This window comes from Ctenocephalides felis, unplaced genomic scaffold, assembly GCF_003426905.1.
Source record: "Ctenocephalides felis isolate EL2017-DRISC unplaced genomic scaffold, ASM342690v1 CF-g0.4_SCAFFOLD_01886, whole genome shotgun sequence".
In the NCBI taxonomy this organism is placed as follows: Eukaryota; Metazoa; Arthropoda; class Insecta; order Siphonaptera; family Pulicidae; genus Ctenocephalides; species Ctenocephalides felis.
In genome coordinates, this window is record NW_020538040.1 from 105803278 (window position 1) to 105827863 (window position 24586).

A 24586-nucleotide genomic window follows, 5' to 3' on the forward strand; every position below is an offset into this window, starting at 1 on the left:
CCACTAAACCTGCCTTCGCAAAAATTATTCACTCATTCAATACGAATTGAACGTTTTCGTGAGCTTATATATACTCATTAAGATTATAGTTTAAAATTCATCAGAATTATATTAATATAAGTCATAAACTAAAACAAATTTATCTTTTCAAAAAAGGTTATATTATAATATAAAATAATAATAAAATCACATTCACAAGGTTACACTTTTAAATTAATATCACTCAAACATACTATACAAAAAATTTATAAACAAATATACTGAGAGTTGCATCGATAGAATTAAAAAGACATGAAGAAAGAAAAATAATGCACAATACTCATTCATAGCTGCAAAAATAAAAAATTAAATTATTTTCTTAGAGTGAATTTAACTTTAATTGGGTCTTTGGGCCTCAACACCAAATCCAAAAGGAATGTTATATCTTGTGGACGCGTAATTGGGCTCAGGGTGTACTTTCTTAGAATACCAGACAAGACGGATTTCATCTCAAGGAGGACAAACTTCTGGCCTGCAAAAAATTAAAATAAATTAAAAAAATAATAATAAAAGAGTTAAAATAATAAATATATGTTCAGTATCATTACGAAAGAATAGGATTATTATGATCGCGGTTTAAATTACTTACTGTAAATTATTGCATGTTTTTAGTTAATAAAGTTCAAAAAGATGTCAAATAAAAAGGGCCATTTAAGAAAAAATGTTGGTACACCATTTTTTCTTAAGTAGATTTTATTTTTTTACATTCACCTTATAGGAGACGGTCGTAAAGAAACATAATCATCAATTTTATTAATCATTTTTTTAATAATTTTAATATTGTTTGTACCGAAACATACTATCATATAAGAAGAATTCATTTTTCTTTTACTTAAACAAATTATAATATTTCTTTAATTTCGTTTGAATTTTAAAATTTTAACTTGAAGTTACAATTGTTCTCGGCCCTGAATATCTATATGTCTTCTTCATTTTGAATCAACCAGAAATAAACAAAATTTATTTTATAATTTCAATTAGAGTTCTCGTATTTAAAATAACAGTTAATAATGAATGATACAAATTAATTATTAAATATAAGCAAATTGAGTTTAAAATGAGGAGTTAAATATATGTCAATATAATTTTAATTATTTTTTCCAATTCGATATGTATCTTCAAACGATATTATAACTTATTTAACAAATATTTTTTCCATAGGCAACTATTCTAATTTTATAGATATAATTTGTCTGATAACATTAGCAAATGATTCTATACAACAAATAAACAAAAATAGTAATTATATGAAAGTTATTGATGTAATATAATACAATTATTGCAAATTTCAATGAACGTAAACATTGAAAACTTATGGTTGCACCTTTTTGTTGCTACAATCTATCTCGTAATAATCAGAAGTTTATATTGCAAATATTTTCATCAAGAAATACGAATATAAAATTCCATAATATACGCTTGCGACATCGTCAAGCAAATTATCAATATAAAATCGTCGATTATTTTAAATTATATATTTGCGATCAGAACTTGAGGGTCCTATGAGTTGTGTTGAATTTCTTTCAAACTACATTTGTTTTTTATAGATTTTTTTATAGATCAACAAACAGTTGTCACATCTCTATGTAGTGATTTTTAACTTCTCGAAGGAAAGGAGGAAAAGTTCATGTTTCGCAAAAAAAAATTCGAAATTGTTTACGTTTCAGCCCACAATGTTTGATAGATTTTAAAATTCGAAAAACCGTTTAAAGGATATTGATTGGGAATCGCGTTGATAAGTCTTTGGTAAAGATCGGCCAGGCCCTTTCTTCATAATTAAATGTTTAAAATTATATTTTAATGATATTGATGAAATTTTGTACATAAAGGTTTTTGTAGTATTAAATAACATACTAAAATATTATAGGCCTGAAACGAAATAACATACTAAATTATTATAGGCCTACGATAAGCGGTTGAATTATAAAAATTCATCAAATTTTAGAGTTCTGTCGCGCGCTTTTGGCGATTCTAATCAGAATCTATACCGAGCAAATATGTACGTTTTGTGTTTCGTAAGAATCTGCTCTACTGATTATAGTTGACAAATAAAATACATTTTCAGAACCCAAAATAAATGAAGTAAAATATGTTAAACAAATTAATTCAATTTATAAAATTACAGATATTATAAGCATGTTTGAAATAATTTTATCTAAATAGCTGAATCTTAATTCTTGTTGATTATGTTGAATAAGCATACGTATCGGAAGTTAATGCAACTTGTCTTCAGGCAAAATGCTACTTACAACTAGTTATTATTACGATTATTGTAATAGTTATAATTTTTTATTGATGCAGCAATGTCGGATAAGCGCTATTTCCACTTGAAGACATATTGCTATCTGAATTTCCAAGTAAAAACCGATGTCACTCTACTGCTTGCCATCAGGCTGCTCAAAGTGCGTATCAAACCCGAAACCTCTGATTCAAGTCTATTCGCCACTTACCTAAAATACTAGAAATGGCTTAACTAATTTGAGAACCAATTAAAGAAGTATTAGGAACATCTTGCCAAAAATACTACCATCTAATTTTGGGTTAAAATTAATAAGTATATAAATTTTCGCATTAGACACTCTACACCAAAATAGCCCTCGTCAATAACTGCTGCTCTGTCTAAAATCGAATTACTGATTCGATTATTAATTTTACATCATTTATATACGTCGTTATCTTAATTTGCATTTGTTCTACCTATAATATTTATCTTTATTAGCTCTTATTTTGAAATCGATTTCTGGAACATATAAACATGAATGAATGAATTAATCGCGTTATCATAATTTAGTCATTCGGTTGCTTTTGCTTACATTTGTTAGAAATATTTCCTCCATATAATTTTCTTTGTTTTTATATAAATATATAATAGTGACGTAATTTCACACGTTTGTTATTAAAATATCTTGCAATTAATTAACTTCTATTATAGACTGAATATTATGTTTTACTTTTTGATAAAAAATTATAAAATCTTCATAAACATTGATAACTTTCTGAAAAAAATTCAAAATATATTAATAAACTAACTCTTTATGAATAACAACATATCATTTAAAATTCGATTTGCTAATTTTATGCTATTATGTATTTGTATATTTTATGATTTCAAGTCGTTCTGAATCGTTTCACACCAAAATTGGAAAAAGTTTTTGTGTTTATGTTGCATGTATGTGTATGTATGTGAGCCAAGTGAACCTACCAAACTTAACAGCCTTTTAAAAGTCATTTGATGTAACTTGGTAAAAGGACTTGTAGGGCCTTCACGTTTTCGCTAGAAATGCTAAACCAATTTTGAACTAGCTGTAAGTGGAATTCTGTCTTAAGGCAATTAAGGCATCGTGCCTTAAGGCAAATTGCTGGAACTTCCCGGATGTATGTGTGTGTGTATGTGTGTGTGTGTGTGTATGTGCGTGTGTGTATGTATGTGCGGATACAAGTTTTCGTCGACGATTTCGGGAACACGGATCAACCGATTTGAATAATTAAAAAAACATTCGATTCGTATTGATAAGGAGACGTGCTGATTAGTTTTTGGCAAATGCAGGTCTAGCCGTTTCAAAGATACGGGGCAAAAAGTGCCGAAAACGGTAACTTGGTTTTTAAGAGAATAAAGCGTCCGATTTTAATAATTCAAAAAACATTTTACTTGTATTGACAAGATAAAGAATTGATCAAATTTTCATGAGGGCAGGTCTAGCAGTTTCGGAGATCTAACAAAAAAAATAAAAAAAAATGCCATTTGGCGGTCAAAAATGATCATTAGACATATGCACATCAAATTATCAGATATTTTATAGAGATTTTAACAATAAATATAAATTTTGTTTACATTCCTATGGGTTCCGTACCAATGTTTATCCGTTAGACAGCGACGCGGCGCTTACGCGCTTTGACATTTCGTCTCTATGCAGTTAAAGCAGTACGATTGCTTTGAAAAAAAGTTCAGATCTTCCAAAATATGTCAAAATAAAGAAAACATTTTTTTTAAAAAAACAAATTAAAAAAAAAAAATTTTTTTAAAAATCAAAAATCTAATTTTTTCGAAATAATTTTTTTTTCAAAAAGGTTAATTGTTTTTAAAAAAAAAAAATTTGGTACGGGAAGTTCCACCAATTTGCCTTAAGGCACGATGCCTTAATTGCCTTAAGACAAAATTCCACTTACAGCTAGTTTTACATTTACTTTTGTGTCAGAGTGTGTACCAGTAGAGGAACATATATATGAATACGCTGGAAAATTTCGAAGTCGTTTTTGAAAAAATGTCGACTAATTTCAAATGTTGACTCATTACATCAAAAAAGCGATTTTTGACACAATGTTTGACTCTCTTTGAAAGTTTGATAAATTTTTAAATTTAGACCACTTGTCGTAGGGACTTAATATTTTAGTACGTTTAGTATTGCTATGATATCTACCAAAACTGATCAGGGCGAATCCGTACGAATATCAGTTTTCGAAGTCTTAAAATAGATTCAGCATTGCGGCCTAAAACGTGGACAAATTTCTACTTTGTGGGAGTAGTAATGATTATGATAATATATTTAATTAGAAACTCCCAACATAATAAAAAAATATAAATTTATTAACTATAAAAATATTTCGATATCAAAAATATACATGACATGTCCGATTGTTTTTTATAAATCAAAAAAAGCAGCCTGCTTGATATCGCCACAACTTTTCTGCATATTACAAAGAAACGGCTTGAAGTTCTTTCAAATATTTGAAATCGGTGCTGCCGTTTACGATAAAACGTAGACGAGAGATCAAAAAATCGGTTCACATACACACACACTCATACATACATACTGTTTCCAAATTTGGTCTCATTTGATACAGAATGACTTGAAACGTCGAGAAAACAAAAAATCGGGAAGTTAAAAATACCATAATACCATCTTCATTCTTTACTCATAAGATGTAAATATAGTTTTTGGTGTCCAAAAAATTGATTTTTAACTTCCCGTAGGGCAAGTTATAGTACTCGCAAAAAAATCGAAAATGAAAATTTTTATATATCTTTACGTTTCAAAACCTTCTGAACATTTTGGCATACCTTAGAAAAAATGGATGTATGTGTGTGTGTGTGTATGTATGTGTATGTGTATGTATGTGTGTGTGTGTATGTATGTGCGGATACAAATTTTCGTCGACGATTTCGGGAACAAGCTCAACCGATTTGAATAATTCAAAAAACATTCGAATCGTATAGATAAGGAGACGTGCTAATTAGTTTTTGGCGAAGGCAGGTCTAGCCGTTCCGAAGATACGGGGCAAAAAGTGCCGAAAACGGTAACTCAGTTTTTAAGAGAACGAAGCGTCCGATTTGAATAGTTCAAAAAACATTTCACTTGAATTGACCAGATGAAGAATTGATCAAATTTTCATGAAGGCAGGTCTAGCGGTTTCGGAGATCTAATGAAAAAAGTAAAAAAATGCCATTCGGCGGTTAAAAATGATCATTAGACAAATTATTAGATATTTTATAGAAATTTTAACAATAAGTATATTTTTTTTTTACATTTCTATGGGTTCCGTACCAATGCTTATGCGATAGACGGCGGCGCGGCACTTGCGCGCTTTGACATTTCGTCTCTATGCAGTTCAAGCAGTACGATTGCTTTGAAAAAAAGTTCAGAATTTCCAAAATATGTCAAAATGAAGAAAACATTTTTCTTTTCAAAAAAATTTTGTTTTCAAAAAAAAAATCAAATTTTTTCGAAGTAAAATTTTTCAAAAATGTTAATCGTTTTTAGAAAAATGATAATTTTTGGTACGGGAAGTTCCAGCAATTTGCCTTAAGGCACGATGTCTTAATTGCCTTAAGACAGAATTCTACTTACAGCTAGTTTTATTTTATCATTGTGATCTTTTTTGAACTTCCCGTAGGGTGAGTTATAGTAATCGCAAAAAAATCGAAAATGAAAATTTTTGCATTTCTCGGCGTTTTAAAGGTTTCTGAATATTTTGGCATACCTTAGAAAAAATGAATGTATGTGTGTGTGTCGGATACAAATTTTCGTCGACGATTTCAAAAACACCGATCAACCGATTTAAATAATTTAAAAAACATTCGATTCGTACTGATAAGGAGACGTGCTGATTAGTTTTTGGTGGAGACAGGTCTAGCCGTTCCGAAGATACGGGGCAAAAAGTGCCAAAAACGGTAACACGGTTTTTAAGAGAATGGAGCTTCCGATTTTAAAAATTCAAAAAACATTTTACTTGTATTGACAAGATGAAGAATTGATCATATTTTCATGAAGGCAGGTCTAGCGGTTTCGGAGATCTAAGGAAAAAGTAAAACAAAAAGCGATTTGGCGGTCAAACATGATCATTAGACATATGCACATCAAATTATCAGATATTTTATAGAGATCTTTACAATAAGTATGAATTTTGTTTACATTCCTATGGGTTCCGTACCAATGTTTATCCGTTAGACGGCCACGCGGCGCTTACGCGCTTTGACATTTCGTCTATATGCAGTTAAAGCAGTACGATTGTCTTGAAAAAAAAATCTGAATTTCCAAACTATGCCAAAATAAAGAAAACTTTTTTTTTCAAACAATTTTTTTTGTTTCTCAAAAATATATTTTTTCCGGAGTAAAATTTTTTCAAAAATGTTAATCGCTTTTAAAAAAATATTAATTTTTGGTACGGAAAGTTCCAGCAATTTGCCTTAAGGCCTTAAGACAAAATTCCACTTACAGCTAGTTATTTTACTTTTCTTTTTCCAATGTCTAGTTTTGGCTTAGTCAAGTACACATACCAATTCTTATTCCTATTTTATTTCATTTTTAATTCAAACCAGAGATTGAATACACACATCTGTTTTTAGTGCTACCATCTATTCGAGTCCAAAACATATTTATCGTAGTAAATAAATTTACCAGGAAAGTATTGAGAGCCAACAAATATCAATATGGGGCTGCCTAGGCCTCAGGGGATAAACTGTAAGCTCAGGATGTTCATTTGATTTTACTTAATTTTTAGGAACCGTTCTCCAAAAATGTACGTATTTAATGCTCCATTTTTTGTCTGTCCATTATACTTCAATCATAATTTAACGAGATGTAATTGGCATTATGCCTTAAGACTAGTTACAAAAAATTTCCTAGTTGATAATCGTATTATCAATCGATTAAGAATTGAAATTTAGCAACTTTAAAATTGTCACGATATAATTTTATGTCGTATATTCAAAACTTTGACGAATATTCATAATTATTTAAAGCTTTAACATCATATATATAAAGTTTCTGTAAAATTGTAAAAAAAAATTCAACAATAACTGCGAAGAAGTGGTTCCGCCAATCTTTACTAAAAACTAATCAGCACTGCTATATCAGTTTCCGAATAGTTTTTAAGTTTTCAAATTCGTTTCAGAAAACAGATTTTGAGAAAACGGGAACGAAAAATTTGCACGTTTTTCTGCTGAACGAATCGGTTGATTGCCTTGAAAAAGTAATTAATGTGAGTTTCATTGAGATATGGCTTTTGAAATTTTGAAATAGGTGCAGCCGTTTGAGAAAACGTTGCCGAAATGTAAATTTTGGCTCGCAAACTTGAGGAAATATAAAAATAGCAAGCTAGGTTTTCTGGTAAAACATTAACCTCTTCGAAAGTTAAAAATGATTCTAATCGTGTTATGAATTAGAAACCATTAAAATAAACCAAATTGTCATACTTGATCTTCCATATACGCCTCCCCTAGAGCACATGCAATATATTCTGGGTATTGCAATACAATACTTCCTCCTTTCTCCTTGCAATATTATTAAATTGCAATTTTATCAGTATCAATTTTATCACTATCAATCAAAAATAAAATTATTTTCATAAAAATATGACAGTTTTGTAAAACCCTTTTGTTTCGAGACTAAAGCCCAGTGAAATATTACATAATTATTATAATTATTACCTATACAGTTCCTTGGTCCTGCACTGAACGGTATATAGGCGAAGGGGTGCCTCTGCGCACATTGCTCGGGCAAAAAGCGATCCGGGTCGAACCGCTCCGGCTCTGGATAAATGGTCGCATCTCGGTGGAGATCGAATATATGGATGTGCACAGTCTGTCCCGCCGGTAACAAATGTTTGCCTGTAAAATAATATCAATTTTAAATATTATATATAGAATTTATAAAGAAAACTTCGAAAACTTACGCATATTTGTTGGAATTAAATCGGATTTGGAGAGGTATGAAAGTCGCTTTAAGAAAAAATGACATTATACTGCCAATGATATCAAATCCAATTTATAAAAAATAAAGCATTTAGCTTTTCTAATTTTGTGGAAAAAAAAGAAAAATATTTTGTCATAAAAATATGAACATCGTTTTTGTAGTAGTAGGTCATGTACTTATAGTAATATCTTAGTAATATATTTTAATGAATAAAATTAATAAATTATATTACTTAATGCTTATATAAATGAAACTTAAAACCAGAGCTTGTAATATTAATAAAGGGTGTCCCACACCTTGACGTCAAGCTGAAACGGGTGATAGTATTGACCAAAAACTGTCCTAAAAATAAAATAGAAAAAAAATTATCTCGCGTTGTTTGGAAATTTTTGGATAATACCATAATACAAATAAATCATTTTTGGTTATTGTGGTCAGTTTTTTACCAATTTTGTTCATTTAAACTTTGGACTATAATCATGAGTAACATTTCTAGGATCACAATCAAAAACAATAACATAATTGCTTGAAGTTTTCAAGAAGTTTTGGTGAAATTATGACCCATTTTTGGTTGTTGTGGTCAGTTTTTACTAATTTTGTTCATTTATACTTTGACTATACACTTTAATACATTTTTTTACAGGAGGGCCTATCAAAGTCAACCGATTTTAAAAATGTTAAATTTATAGTTCAACAAAAGGTTTTAATTCTTGAGAACCTGGGGCAATTGCATTATTGTTTTTGATATTTATCAAGGTTACGGTTCTAAAGTTTAAATGAACAAAATTAGTAATTGTTTATAAATTTAAACTAATTAGTAAATAAATTAAAAATTGGTTATATTTTTACTAAAGATCTAGATGCACTTGAAAGCTCATAATTTCCAAACAACGCGAGATAATTATTTATTCTAATTTTTTTCAGAATAGTAAAGGTCAATACTATCACCATGTTTGGGGTTGATGTCAAGGTCTGGGACACCCTGTATATATAGTACTAGTAAGAATCTAGTGTTATAGAAAATACAGATTCAATATATTTTTTATAAAAATTTTTAAGTATTTAATTTTGAAATATCTGTATCCATACACATGTTATTAGGATGTTCAAATATGGAATTTTGTAGTAAAGAAACCAAAAATTGTGGTTTGCCTTTGAAACTATGTATTTCTTGTTGCTTTTAATTTTATGTATGTAATTTTTTTATATATTAGCACTAACGCGAATTTAATTAAATGAATAATACAGATATTTTAAGCTTTTATTAAAATTCGAAAGCTTTACTCGAACGCTTGAGTTTTTATTCAATATTTGCTTGAAGCAAATCTCTAATGTAATTCTCATAATCATTCGAAAAATTATAGTTATTGATACTGAATTTGAAGTTATTTAAATATTCTATATTTTTACTTAGTTGTAATGGTTCTTCGTTATATCTGGAAATAAGTGGCACTGAAGGATAAAGCCGCAGTACTTCCTTGATGCATCTCTCCAAATACTGCATTTTCTGCAAATCTTGCGTTGTTGCCGAACGATCAGAATCGCCGAAAATTTCAGTTAATTCTTCTACAATTATTTTCTAGCAATTAAAAAAATATTGGTTATTTAAATACTTGAATGTAATAATTTAAGTTACATATTATAACTATAATACCTGAACTTCTGGATTATTAGCAAAACACATTAGTGAGTAAGTAATTGCCATAGAAGACGTATCATGACCCTGTGATTGAGATATAATTTTATATTAATATTGCTATAATACGATGATATTTAATGCACTACTAAATATCATCACATTCAACAAGGGGTTGGGGTGAGGTTTGTAATTAGATATGTTTAAATACATAGAATACAAAATTACGTGAAAATAAACGCATAAATTTATAACTTTTAATTCAAAACGTAAAAGTTTGTAACTCCAGTTATTTACTTCAAACATAAATGTATCCACTTCCTCGCGAATTCCAACATCACTAATATCGGCTCCATCATACTCTGCCTTAAGTAGCAAATCCAGCATTGCTAAACGTTTTTTAGGAATGTCCTCCTATAAAAACAAAAATAGTTTTTCAATACCTATAGAGAAGTTTAAGAGTGATTATGTGATTTTTACTTCTTACTTCTTGATTATCTAACAAGTTTTGATTTTTTTTTATATTTTCCAGAAAATCTTCTTTACGTTTATTAATGACTTTACACGTGAAGGAATGGAGTTGATCGAGAAGAGACTTCTGTTTTCGTCCAATTCTTGTGAGTCCAAAGATGATGTCGTTGAATAGCCAGGGACGAATCGATCGATATACCAGGTATTCACCTTGTCTTAATTGCAAATAATTTTTTTAATGAGTTTCAAATTATCTAAATTTTATATCTCATGAAATTAAAGAATGATATTAGATACAGTTACCAACAAAAGATTTTTTGGTCACAATAATTCGGTGATATCACAATACGAATTTGTTTTATTTATTTATTAGTTATTAGAAGGTAGTTGTAAAATTATACTGCTTTATAATATTTACTCTATGGATGTGACTGGCTCTTTCTTTATATTTTATATAGCTTAAATTCTATCTATGGTAAATTTGGTAAACTGCCTTTGGTAAATTTATTCATTAAAATTATTTATACCTTTCATACATTTATATAATAATTTATTTTTAATATAAAATTTACGAAATCAACTCATGTTGCTACTTGCTACAAGCTTTTGCATCCAAATATGTTTTTGTTTTCTAATTTACTCATTACGTTCGTCTCACATACGATTTGTGTTAGTTCTGTTTAAAAATGAAACATGTTATAAGACAGGATTCGATAAAAAACAGATCTCTTACACAAGTTTCGTTCATAAGAAAATTTAGTTTTGATTAGTAGACATTTTTCCATAATTTCTAGTTTTTAACTTCCCGTAGGGCAAGTTATAGTAATCGCAAAAAAATCGAAAATGAAAATTTTTATATATCTTCACATTTCAAAACCTTCTGAACATTTTGGCATACCCATTATGTTTACTTAAATATGGGCATACCTTAGAAAAAATGGATGTGTGTGTGTGCGCGTATATGTGTGTGTGCGGATACAAATTTTCGTCGACGATTTCGGGAACATGGATGAAGCGATTTGAATAACTCAAAAAACATTTGATTCGTATTGATAAGGAGACACGCTAATTAGTTTTTGGCTAAGGTAGGTCTAGCCGTTCCGAAGATAAGGGGCAAAAAGTGCCAAAAACTGTAACTCAGTTTTTAAGAGAACGGAGCGTCCGATTTTAATAATTCAAAAAACACTTTACTTGTATTGACAAGATGAAGAATTGATCAAATTTTCATGAAGGCAGGTTTAGCGGTTTCGAAGATCTAGTAAAAAAGTAAAAAAAAATGCCATTTGGCGGTCAAAAATGATCATTAGACATATGCACATGAAATTATTAGATATTTTATAGAGATTTTAACAATAAGTATAAATTTTGTTTAAATTTTTATGGGTTTCGTACTAATGTTTATCCGTTCAGAATTTCCAAAATATTTCAAAATAATTTTTTCTTTAAAAAGTCTTTTTTTTTCAAAAAAAAGTAAATTTTTGTCAAAAATTTATAGTTTCTCAAAAATCTAATTTTTTCAGAGTATTTTTTTTATAGTTTTTCAAAAATCTCTTTTTTTCAGAGTATTTAAATCTTTTAAAAAAAAATAATTTTTGGTACGTGAAGTTCCAACAAGTTGGCTTAAGGCACGAAAAAAATTTTTGATGAATTTTTAGGGATGGAAAATATTTAATTGAACGAAACTTTCAAATTTTATTCTTATATATTTCAACATTCTTCTGAATTTTTTTCATTAAAATATATGTCATAATATGCCGGGTATAAGCATTTTGCCGATGCGCGACGAGCGTGTGGGTGTCATTTGGCGGAAAAGATGCAAGTCACATATATATTTTTAATAGTATAGATTTTAGTTGAATCTAAAAATAAAAAAAACGAGAAATTCACCAATTTTTCGCAACTTGGAAAAAAATCATGTTTTTTTTATTCAAAATTTCACTTTAGATTGTTTAAAAAGTAGTTTAATTATAACTATTTTCAAGTTTTTTTAGGTTCAACTAGAATATAATTTAATCCTGAATACAAAGAATTTTGTCTCGTTTCGATAGGACGTTTAGTTTTTTTTTATCTTTCCGGCCAATTAGAAAGAATCGTAAAAATGAAACACCGAAAAATCGCGCTTCGAAGTTTTCGTTTTGCTCGTATACATGACGCTTGCTCACTATTTTTTCTGTAACTCCGAAAATAATTTGAATGTGTTTCTTAAATTTCAGAAATATATTCTTGGCTAGTTTTGAAAGGCAATATTTGAAAAAAAAAACAGATTTTTTTCAAACCTCTAAATCAGGCTTCCCTTTTAAGGATGCTGCACTATAGTTGTATCATCAAAATCATAGAAATGCAGCACTTGAATTTATTTATACTGCTTCAAATTAGCTTTATTTTAGCTTCAAACCTTAGAAAAACTATCTACAAAAATTTGATACAAAAAATATTTACCTGCAAACGGCTTGCTTATATGTTTGGGCTGAATTATCCTGATCAATCTTGAGTCCCATAGCAGTCTCTATTTCAAATATCATATTTTTTAAATGAGTCATTATATTATTGTGACTAAACAAAAAAGTCTTCACTTATATAGTATTTTATTATTAGTTTCTTAAACAGCAATTAGATTATTATCGATATCTAATGAATTAATTAGTCTGTTCGCATTACATCTTAATAGGATAAAGGTTATCACAACATCCACACTATAATTTCCAAAAAAAAAATAGTTTCTATATCAGTCAAGGGTAAAGATCATTGGCCATAACATGAACTAATTAATAAAAGCCAGATTTTACTTGGTTATTAATAATAACATATGAATACTTCAAATTTAATTTCAATTTGTATTCTCATATGTTACAATGACGCATATGTGCTGAGTTTGATACTTAATTAAATCGCTTCTTTTTACTCTCGGAAACAATACCAACATAGGATGTCAATACATATTGACTCTTGACCTTATTTATATATTTACTTTAAAAATAATTTTCTTTGTATAATTATTATTTACCGCATATTGTATGTAGTGTATATTCCGTCACCAATGGCACTATATTGGTTTCTTTTCCAATATGTTGCTCCTCTAACTTGCGCACCAAAATTTGAGATTGCTCCTCGAAAATTGGAACAAACTGCTGCAGAATATTAAAATGGAAAGCCGGCGTGAGAATTTTTCTTCTCGATTGCCATTTTCGTCCTAAGACATAACACGAATTTAAGTGATGTAGGTTAAGAGACATAGTTCATTTTTAAATTAGAACTTACCAAAGCTGGTGAGAAGACCTTGCCTCAGCCAGGGATTAAGGAAATCGTATACGTAGCTTTTTTTGGTATGTTTAGTGCTTGATAATACTATCTATAAAGAATTAACAATCAAAGGAATGAAACGGGTTATTCTGAAGTTAATAAGAAAATTTTGAAAAATATAGATTGATTGCAAATAAATTAAGATATATTATAATACATTATTAATTTGAAAAAAAAAAGCATTTATTGACGTTATATGATAGAGCATAGCTTAAAGATCAGCGGGTAAAAAAGTCCACTATTATTATTTAAAAACAAGCAAAGTATAGAATTTTTTATTGACACTGTTTTAAAGTGGAAGGCAAAAGATTTGTAACCAATCATCACTTGACTTCTTACAACGTCGCAGTCAAGAGATAAATGAAAATGTATAAATATCCATAACAATTTTTTTTTTTTGGTAGCTTTTTTAGTTTTGAGTTCTAAAAAGTATTTAGTTTATGATATATGGATGTAAATTTTAAGAATACGTTATTTATTTTTTTTGAAGATATTTTATTATTTTTACGTTAGATTCAAGTTTTTTTATATAACCTCTATAAGAGCTTACATGTAGGTGGGATAAATATGATCAATTGAACTTTTACATTGGCGAAGATGTAAACAATGAGAAATAGTAATAAAAAAATTAAGTTTAAAAATCTATTCTATAGAAGTTAAGTTAAAATATTCCTTTGACCTTTGCTGATGAATATTTTTTTTTGAAATACCAGATCAAGGTTATATACAATAAAATCTTTGTAAAAAGAGAAAGAAACATAACACAGAGTTGCCATGACAACGGTCTAATTTACCGTAATTGAAACCTTTACACGTTAGTCTGGTGCGTGTTGCCATTACGACCATGCCCGACAAAAAACAAAGCATTTTTATTTGATTATTTTATAATCAAAAGTTAACTAACCTGAACGACCTTTTAATATTTTCTTACCTCTATGTCCTCGGGTTGGCCAAATTCAGGAACATAGTAAACCCAAAACGGCCTTTGAAAATGCCATTGAATTCTCTACCATATTGTCGTAACAACTGAAATATACCGGCTGTAATAGAATCAAATTATCACTTGAGTCAGGAGTCAATATTTTACTTTCAATTACTAATGTCGCTCACAAGATAACTCATATGTCATAATGAATTTAATAGGGAAAATCGTCATCTTGGTAATTTTGATAATATACATAATCATATATTTATATTGATTTTTTTGTTCATTATAAATGTTATTATGTTATTTTCAGATAAAGACGGGTTAACAATGTCGACGATATAACAGGTCAGGGATACTGCTATTACCAAATTTACTTCTTATCTAACTGAAGAAACGCGTAAAAACTATTTTTGTAAAATTGTTTATTATTTATTTTGCTTTATCAAAAATTTCAACATATCCAAATACACACACACATATATATGTATATATATATAATATATACCTGAATAGTTTTTTTCGACGTTGGAACATATTTAAAAACAAATTAGCAGCCCTTTCGTCGAAATCAAAACAAAGTTTTCTTTCATGTTTAAACACTTAATGTGTGTCATCATTTAGTAATCACCAGCATAAAAGCATAAAACAAAAATAATATTAAATCTATATAAATTTTACACAAAACTAATATTGGATAAAAATAGATAACTATTGGATAAAAAAGTTCTATTATTAAAGTTTATCATGAAGTCTAAAATTAAAATCATGCTACCGTATATGGATGACATTGACAAACGCTGAGCATTTATGACAAATTTTTAAATAATTAAAACAATGTATAAAATTATAATAATTTTTTGTTTGCTTTTAAAGAAGATTTATTATATATAATAATTACTCGATTCTGGAAATAATAGTGGGACAGATTTCCCATTGCCATTTTACACCCCAGTTCCCGAAATTGGCTTATTTTCAATTGAAAACATATTTTTGATCTATATCTCCGAGTGAAAATGGGCATTGCTGCTGCCCGATGTCAGGTTGTTCAAAGCGGGATTCGAACTCGGAACACACACACATAATATATATATATATATATATATATATATATTCTTGATGAATGGACAGAAAACTTTTCGGTTATTATTCCAATTAATAAATAAAAACAATATTAGGAAAGGGAAATTAGATGTCTACAAATGCCCAATGTAATTTTTTAAACATAGTCTTACACGATCCAAAAAAGTATATTAATATATATATATATATATATATATATCATAGGGTCCAAAGTTTATTCACAAAGTACACCGGTGGAATAAAACAGAATTTGTTTCAAGTGCTACTTATGTCGTGTAGTGGAATAACACCAAAATGCGAATTTAATTTTGATACAACTTCGAATTTCTGCTAAAAAGTTGCGTCATCATACATGTGTTTATTGTTTCGAAAGATTTCATTCATAAATATATGATAATTAGTGAAACGTCATATATCTGTAAATCAAAGTACATATTATACTATCCGTTAATCATTGCATTATTTGGTCATTAAATAATGCCTCATATCTATTTCTCAAAATAGCAGGTTTGACGAAAATGTTATTGAATTATGTGCGAGATTTTATATTAAATATAATAAAATGTTTTGTATCTCAGTTTAATTACAGTTAAATAAATCATTTAATAGAAATGTATTATGATTCGAATTTATTAGGGTAGAACGCTACTTAAAGGTACGTGGGTAAAAAAGTCCACCACCGATATCTCAAAAACCAGTCAAATTAAGAATTATTTATCAACAATGTTTGAAAGTAGAGGGAAAAATAATGTATAACTAGCTATTACTTTCGGGAGAAAAACGTCAGTGTTTGAAAATCCATAATAAAGTTTTTTGTTAATATTTTTTTTGAATTCTTAATTAACTTCCCGTAGGGCAAGTTATACTAATCGCAAAAAAATCGAAAATGAAAATTTTTATATATCTTTACGTTTCAAAACCTTCTGAACATTTTGGCATACCTTAGAAAAAATGTGTACCAATGTTTAACAGTTAGACAGCGGCGCGGCGCTTACGCGCTTTATATTTTGTCACTATGCAGTTAAATCAGTACGATTGCTTTGAAAAAAAGTTCAGATCTTCCAAAATATGTCAAAATAAAGGAAACATTTTTTCCAAAAAAAAAAAATTTTTTTTTTAAATTTTTTATAAAAAATTTTTTTTCCAAAAAAGTAATTTTTTATCTAATTTATTGTTTCTCCAAAATCTAATTTTTTCGAAGTAATTTTTTTTCAAAAATGTTATTCGTTTTTTAAAAAATAATAATTTTTTATAAGGGAAGTTCCAGCAATTTGCTTTAAGGCACGATGCCATGCGCCCCACTAGTTTTAAGATAGATTCAAAAACTTACTTCGAATTTTTAAGGGGGTTTTTCTTTTTTTTGCAAAAAATGCAAGGTATTTGTTTTTGTTTTTCTCGAAATGTATTTATCATAGAGACATGCGGTTTTTTTTAAGCAAAAATTACAAAATCATAGAATATTACGTAATTTTCTTCTTTTTTTTGCGCAGTCATTTTTTAACCAGGGGGCGCCAAAGTCGGTCTTGCAAAATCGATCTCTTTTGCGGTGTTACAGATAAATCCGTTGCGCATTGCCCGAAACAAAAAAAAGAAACTACGTTGAAGTAGAAGTTTGAATCCAGTCCCCCTACCAAAATGAAAAAAAAGCAAGAAGGAAAAAAATGGCAGCTATTTTAAAAAAAAAGTGTCAAAAAATGCCTTTTTTTAGGGCGAGAAGCTTCGCAAAAAGTTTTTGCGTAATGTTATCAAGTTGTTTGAGGTAGGGGGACTAGGTATTGCAGTGGTGAACAAATTAAAAAAAATGCAAGTCGATCCGACTTGTAGTTTTTTTTGAATTTGTGGCACCGCATTGAAAAAAGTCAATTTGAGAAAAACGTATTTAAAGTTTTTAATATAATGTACTAAATACACCATTTAATTTAATGTACTAAATACATCATGTTGTTCAAAGATGCTGACACATTAAAAAGGTCATGTGCATGAGGTATTATAATGAAAAAGAGGCAGCTGGCATACAATAGCTCGCGGAGCAATAAAAAAACGGTTTCAGAGGATCATACATATAGATATATATATATATATATATATATATATATATATATATATAATAACTTCGTCAAAAAATAGATATTGAGATGATTTTTTTTAAAAACAATTCTAAGGTTTTTAGCTTTCATATTATCAAAAAATCTCAAAACCGAAACAAAAAAAATTAAAAAACAAACAACCCCCTTAAACATAGTCAAACAGTTGTTTGTTTGACTATATTTGCTCAAAGTCAAATTGAACTTTTGTGCCCCGCCCTACCCTATATCATAACTCATAAGCTGTTTATAATTAAATATGTTATCAATATTATCAAATTTTCTCAATGTGATAAAAGTGATTGTTCATTTCATTGTAAATTTTATAATCTATAATCGTATTTTGCACGACACTGGGTTCCCCGCCATGTGTCGATATAAATTTAGAGGACAGTTCAGTTTTTGCCTGATTTTAGAATGAACCTGGTAACATTTATATTTTCATTTGGATTACTTATTAGTGAGATTCATTAGACGCTCCGAAGTTTGCTAAACAATGCAACGCGTTAATTGCGGACAAGGCTTTTCTTATAGTAAATCAGCACTCGTACTGAATTTACAAACTCGTACTATTCTAATTTAATACGATGTAGAATGGAAATATTATGATCTTATCATTATCTCAAAAATATTGCTCTGAATGAAATAAAACTGTATTATTACTCTGGATGACTGTGAATGACTTTAGTAACTATATATTGTAATAGGTTTTAACTCTTTCCACTCGGATGCCGCTGCTCCGGCAACAAAATACACATTAATTCTGCAATTTGCGAGTGAAAAGCTATAACTTAATAATATAATTTTTTTTGGCTTGTTAACCTCTCACAATATAATACTTCATATGAGGAAAAACTGATGGAATGAATTGATTGATAAGTTATAAGTGAATATAGGTTATTTTTGACCTTTTTACCTTTTACAATATATCTTTACACTAAGAATTATACTGATGTAATTATTTGAATGATATGACTAAGAATAATTACTGATGTAATTATTTGATGCACCCATCTCAAAAGTATTTGTAAACAAAATGAGGGATTCTAATCTCAATTTACTAGAGATGAAAAAAGGGCTTTTCTTATCTATGGAGCTACATTTGGCTAAAGAATTAGATCTCTTTAATGCTTGTTAATACTTATTTTACAGTATTCAGTTAATATTGTTAATTTAATTAAATAGTTAATATATTAATTACTTTACTTATTAGCACTTATTCTTAGTATCTCACAACGCGGTTTCCATACAACGCCATAGCCGGTTTTCATAAAACGCTATATAAGAATTATGCTATACGGCTCAAATCGAGTTCTTTTTGTAGCGCGGTTTCCATATTACGCGAACGCACTCACCGCGTTATGTTTGAAATAATTAAAATAATGATTTTCTCGTTTCAATTCAATTGCATTCATTCATTAATTTTTATATAAAATATGTTTATAAAATAGGTAATTTCATAATTTTGCCTTCAGGCGCAGTCGGATAGGGTAAGGCGGGGCTAGTTGAGCATAGGGGCAAATTGAGCAATCGAAATATCTCGAAAACTATTCACCATCCGTTTAGGCACTATATGGCGGAAAGATAGAGGTTTGGGAGAAATAAACATCCCGCGATCGCTAGTAGCCGCTGGACAAATGAGTGAGACTCACGGGCGTTTTGTTTATTTTGAGACCAAAAAGTAAAAAAGTCATTCATCACGAGTTTTCGTCTGGTTTAGTCAAATGTTATTTATTTTTAACCAGGTAAATCTTATTCTTCCATATAATTATAGTACTTTTAATATGCACAGAGATTCTGGGTATAATTCTAACGGTTTTTTTAAAAACTCACTTTTATTTTGAAATTCCGAGTTGGGGTTAGTTGAGCATAGTTGCTAAACTTGTTCTGTCACTAAGACAATTACCATTAACTTCCAGAAATTGATTATTATTTTTAAGATTTAAGCTAAGTTTATGAGTAATGATATAAAGAAATAATGATTTTAAACCAAAATACTGAATATAATGGTAAAATAATTCCTAAGTTAATTAATCGTTAATTATTCAAAGCAAATTACTATAAGTTTTGTTTTCTCTGTCAATGAAGACTCTAAATATAGAACTGGTTATTAAAAACTTATTTTATTTCATCACTAATCGACATTGAACCTATAATTTCATTATACTTTTTTACTGCTCAACTTGCCCCACCTATGGGGTACATTGAGCATACTTGACTTTTTGCATTTAAACAGCTGTAGCTTTTAAATTTTACTTATTACTAAAACCTAGTATTGACACTTTTGTTAAGCGATAAACAACAAATCCATTAAGCCGTATAGCAATTTATTGAGACTTTTCATTGAGGAGCTACATCCGTTTAAGTAAAAATTTGCTCAACTAGCCCCGCCCTACCCTACAGTTTCTAATTTTTCTTAGTTTCCAATTTTTAAGCACACTTAATTCACAGAATATGCAATTTAATACTCGTATTAGGGCTTTGATCTGTTTCGAATATTCTACAGTGTTGCAAAAATAGTTTTGGTGGATATTTTATATTTTTAATACCGATCATAGTTTATCTACAGGTTGATGGCATATTGAAAATGTGATGCATTTTATTTATATATCACAATATTCATAACGTATATTACCGCACTCTATTACTCGTATACAATACAGCAATTTCAAACGCGCAACTCATGCAAATTAATGTATAAAATTTATTGATTAAATCTCTTGCAACTTTTAAATGTTGATTCCATGTTGATTTAAATAACCTAATTTAATTTGGTGATTTGTTCTAAAAACTTCAACCAACTAACCTTGCTCTAGCCGAATCTGCAACAAGATTCCTATAATAGGCCAAGTCTGTGGTTGCGGGATATTTTTCAATCCTTCCTTGTTTGATATTTTCCTTATGTGAATTTCCAACAACACTATTACCGGAATTATCGTTAAAATTATATAGAACAATGCTGTTAACAACATGATTGCAAAGAGATCCGTATACAACTGACAAAATCACAAATATATGTCAAATTAGCTCAGATAAGATTGACCTAATGCCACGTTATTGGAACAAATCATTGAGACAGATTTGATATAAAAATGGAAAAACAGATTAATTCAAATCAATGCAAAACCCTCATTGAATTGCGCGTTTATTTATTTTAAATATCATCACCCGCCTTTCGTCTTGTGTAATTTATTTATTATTTAGGTTATTGAAATTGCAAAAATCGAACATGATTTTTTATTATTTTATTTTTATCTTCACTTTTAAAGGTCATTTAGGAAACATTGAAAAAAAATATGTATTTATTTTTATGTCTGGATGCCTGTACGCATATACGTAACTATAGATACAAAACTATAATAAAACTAGTTGGTATTGGTATTTTGCCATGAGGCAAGTTACATAAACTTCCCGATAAATAATCGACTTGATCAATAAAAAATAAATTCATTTATAAACGATTAAAAGTATTCCCAGCGGATTTATAATATCACACATAATTGCAAACGAACGAACACGTTAACTCGGAGCTTTTTCTAAAGGCAAATTTTCAAAAACCAATAATTTTTATGATTGAACCAGTTGCCGTAGGACTTTAATGGTTTACTATGTTCATTAAGACCAAGTACTCTATCGTTATACCAAGTAAATCGTCTAATTTTAATTTTAACAAATGTCAAAGAAACTACTCATTTTCTCAAACTTCTATAAATTTTTAAAATTAAACTACTTGTCGTAAGGCCGTAATATTTCAATAAGTTGTATAAGACCATAAAATCAAAAAAGGTTTCATTAAAATCGGCTTAAATTTTTTTTTCAACAGTTAATTACAAGAAAACGGCTCGGTAGATTTTCACCAAAAACTAATCAGTATCATTCCCAACCAATATCTTTCAAACAGGTTTTGATTTTTTAAAATCGATTCGGTAGTTTGTGCTTAAATGTGGACGAAAAGTTTAACACTTTTTTCCAAATTTCAAAGGAACGGCTCGGCCGATCGCCGCACAAAATTGACAAGCGATAGTCCTCATTAAGACACATCAAATGGTTTCTAAATTTCTGAAATCGGTTCAGACGTTTTTGAGCAATCGTCGATGAAAGGTTTAATTTTGACAAATTACAAAAAAACGATACTAATTTTTGCAAATTTTGAGGAATTTTTAAAGATAACGAGTTGTCGTAGGACCGTAATATTTTAGTATGATCTAGAAGACTATTGTCAGAAAATAATAATAATAAAATTCGTCGAAAAAGAATTTTTCAACATTTTATTACAAGAAAACGATCTCTCCAAAAACTCATCAGCACGATTCCCAACCAATATCTTTCGAACGGTTTTTGAATTTTTAAAATCGATTCAGAACTGCGGGCTAAGACGTAGACGAAACTTTTTTCATTTTTCTGCTATTTACAAAGAAACGGCTTGACTGATCGTCGAGCAAAAATGATAAACGCTAGTTCTCATCGCAATGCATCGAATGGCATTTGAATTTTTGAAATCGCTCTAGCCGTTTTGAGAAAACGTCGATTTACGACAAAAAATCTGTTCACACGTACGCACACACACACACATACTTTTTCCAAATTTGGTCTCATTCGATTCAGAATGGCTTGAAACGTCGAGAAAACATAAAATTAGCGAATCGGATTTTTTGATGAAAACATAAACTTCTCCTTCAGGAAGTTAATATATGACAAAATATATATGTAGGAATTAACTTCAGATAGTTAAGAAATTTGCTTCGTATTGATAAACGCACAGAAGTTTTTACAAAAACTACGAGCATGTCCAGTTATTTCGAAGTCACCAAGAAAAAAGGTGGCAGTATCGTTTATTTGCTAGTGATAGTGATTTATGCAAAACAATTTTGCTGAATTTTCAATTTCGTGCCCATATATGAGTATTATCAAAATCAAATTTTCACAAGCAAAGATTTTAACTATTTAATCAAAACTTGTTTTATTTAGAAACCTATATAATCTATATTATGTTTTAATTTAAGTTAGGGTTCAATATCATTTAACCCCAAACAGTAGTGATATCAGTTTTCAATTGTACATATAGATCTAACTATGATTTCAAGTGAAAAGAGTTTCGCGGGGCATTGCTGCAACATCAAAATTAGAAAGAACGACAATTGGTGCAACCTTCTTATACCGTTCAGAAGTAAATAATTTTAATGATACAGTAAATATACTCAATAAATATATTTCAATTAAGTAAAAATAGCTTATAGAATAACTTAGATCTGATTGCTGTTCAATAACAAAACTAGTGGCGCATGATATCGTGCCTTAAGGCAAATTGCTGGAACTTCCCGTACCGAAAATTATTTATTACGGATAAGCATTGGTACTGAACCCATAGAAATGTAAACAAAATTTATACTTATTGTTAAAATCTCTATAAAATATCTGATAATTCGATGTGATAATTTGATTTGATGATCATTTTTGACCGCCAAATGGCGTATTTTTTTATTTTTTTATTAGATCTCCGAAACTGCTAGACTTGCCTTTATGAAAATTTGTTAAATTCTTTGTCTTGTCAATACAAGTAAAATGTTTTTTGAATTATTAAAATCAGACGCTCCGTTCTCTTAAAAACTGATTTGCCATTTTTGGCACTTTTTGCCCCGTACTTTGAAATAGCTAGGCTGCCTTCGCCAAAAACTAATCAGCACGTTTCCTTATCAATACGAATCGAATGTTTTTTGAATTATTCGAATCGGTTGATCGGTGTTCCCGACATCGTCGACGAAAATTTGTATCCGCACACACACACATACACGCACATACACACACACACATAAATACACACACACATGCATCTTTATTTTTCTAAGGTATGCCAAAATGTTCAGAAGGTTTTGAAACGTAAAGATATATAAAAATTTTATTTTCGATTATTTTGCGATTACTATAACTTGCCCTACGGGAAGTTAAAAAATCATTTATAAAGCAAAAGTAAAGCATTTATAAAGTATTAATAATAACGAAACTTTTAAATATTAGTTATTGATAAAAGTTAGTACTATGTTTTGAATAAGTAAAAAATGAAATATATTCAAAACTTTCAATTAAGAAAAAACAGTATTTTCAAAATATATTCGAAACAATTAAATGAATAATTTCACTTTTCAATTCAAATAATTATTAACTAATTTTATTTATCAAAAATGTGTTTATAAAATAGGTAACTTCACCACTATGTGGCAATGACAATAATATTCAAGGCTCGTAATCTTTATGAGTTTCTAATTTTTGTAACGTTTGCATTGTCATTATTTTTGAAAATAATTTATAAATCCGCATTTGAAATATAATCTTATCAATTGAGCTCGTATTAAATTTTGGCGACGGAAAAATAAATAACAGATGGTCATATCTCGGTGCAGCAGCAGTTCTCAAATCAATTCATACAAATATGTAAACATAAATAATTTGCTCTTATCGGCTTGAATGCTGCAAAGATCTATTTAATTATTTCTAAAAATAATTTTAATCGATTTTATACGTCAAGTCCCAATTTGACTTATCTAGTGGAAGAAGAAGAAGAAGAAGAAAATCTCTACATTAGTTGAAATTTTCTACATTATTTATTTGATTTTGAAAAGAAAGCATGTCTTGGCTCAATAGTAAAACCCTTGGCTCTTCATAGGGTTTTAGGTTCAAGGGGCGGGGCAGAAAGTAATATACTGTCCTAAATAAATCAACTACTACAACACATAACACGTATAAAACGAACAACTATCATACTATGTTCAGTAATTCCTAACTATAGAAATGTGTTGTTACGGTTTTTGAAATATTCATCTATCTTTTTTACCCTATATGCGTGGTAAAATGGTACAAA

The 24586-nt window shown here is 29.1% G+C and overlaps 1 protein-coding gene across 1 annotated transcript in view; it reads right to left on the bottom strand.

The window, feature by feature from the left end:
- Positions 1-350: 350 nt before the first annotated feature.
- Positions 351-24586, bottom strand: part of LOC113375644 (cytochrome P450 4C1-like) — a 26411-nt gene continuing 2175 nt past the window's right edge. Inside the window, exons 2-14 of the mRNA XM_026615573.1 lie at positions 20537-20650; positions 20379-20491; positions 15213-15250; positions 14570-14587; positions 13597-13687; positions 13343-13528; positions 12778-12844; positions 10355-10553; positions 10165-10281; positions 9886-9954; positions 9642-9810; positions 7967-8146; positions 351-511 (exon numbers count right to left, since the gene is read on the bottom strand). Coding sequence (XP_026471358.1) covers positions 351-511; positions 7967-8146; positions 9642-9810; positions 9886-9954; positions 10165-10281; positions 10355-10553; positions 12778-12844; positions 13343-13528; positions 13597-13687; positions 14570-14587; positions 15213-15250; positions 20379-20491; positions 20537-20650 — 1522 coding nt within the window. The remainder of the gene's footprint in view (positions 512-7966; positions 8147-9641; positions 9811-9885; positions 9955-10164; positions 10282-10354; positions 10554-12777; positions 12845-13342; positions 13529-13596; positions 13688-14569; positions 14588-15212; positions 15251-20378; positions 20492-20536; positions 20651-24586) is intronic.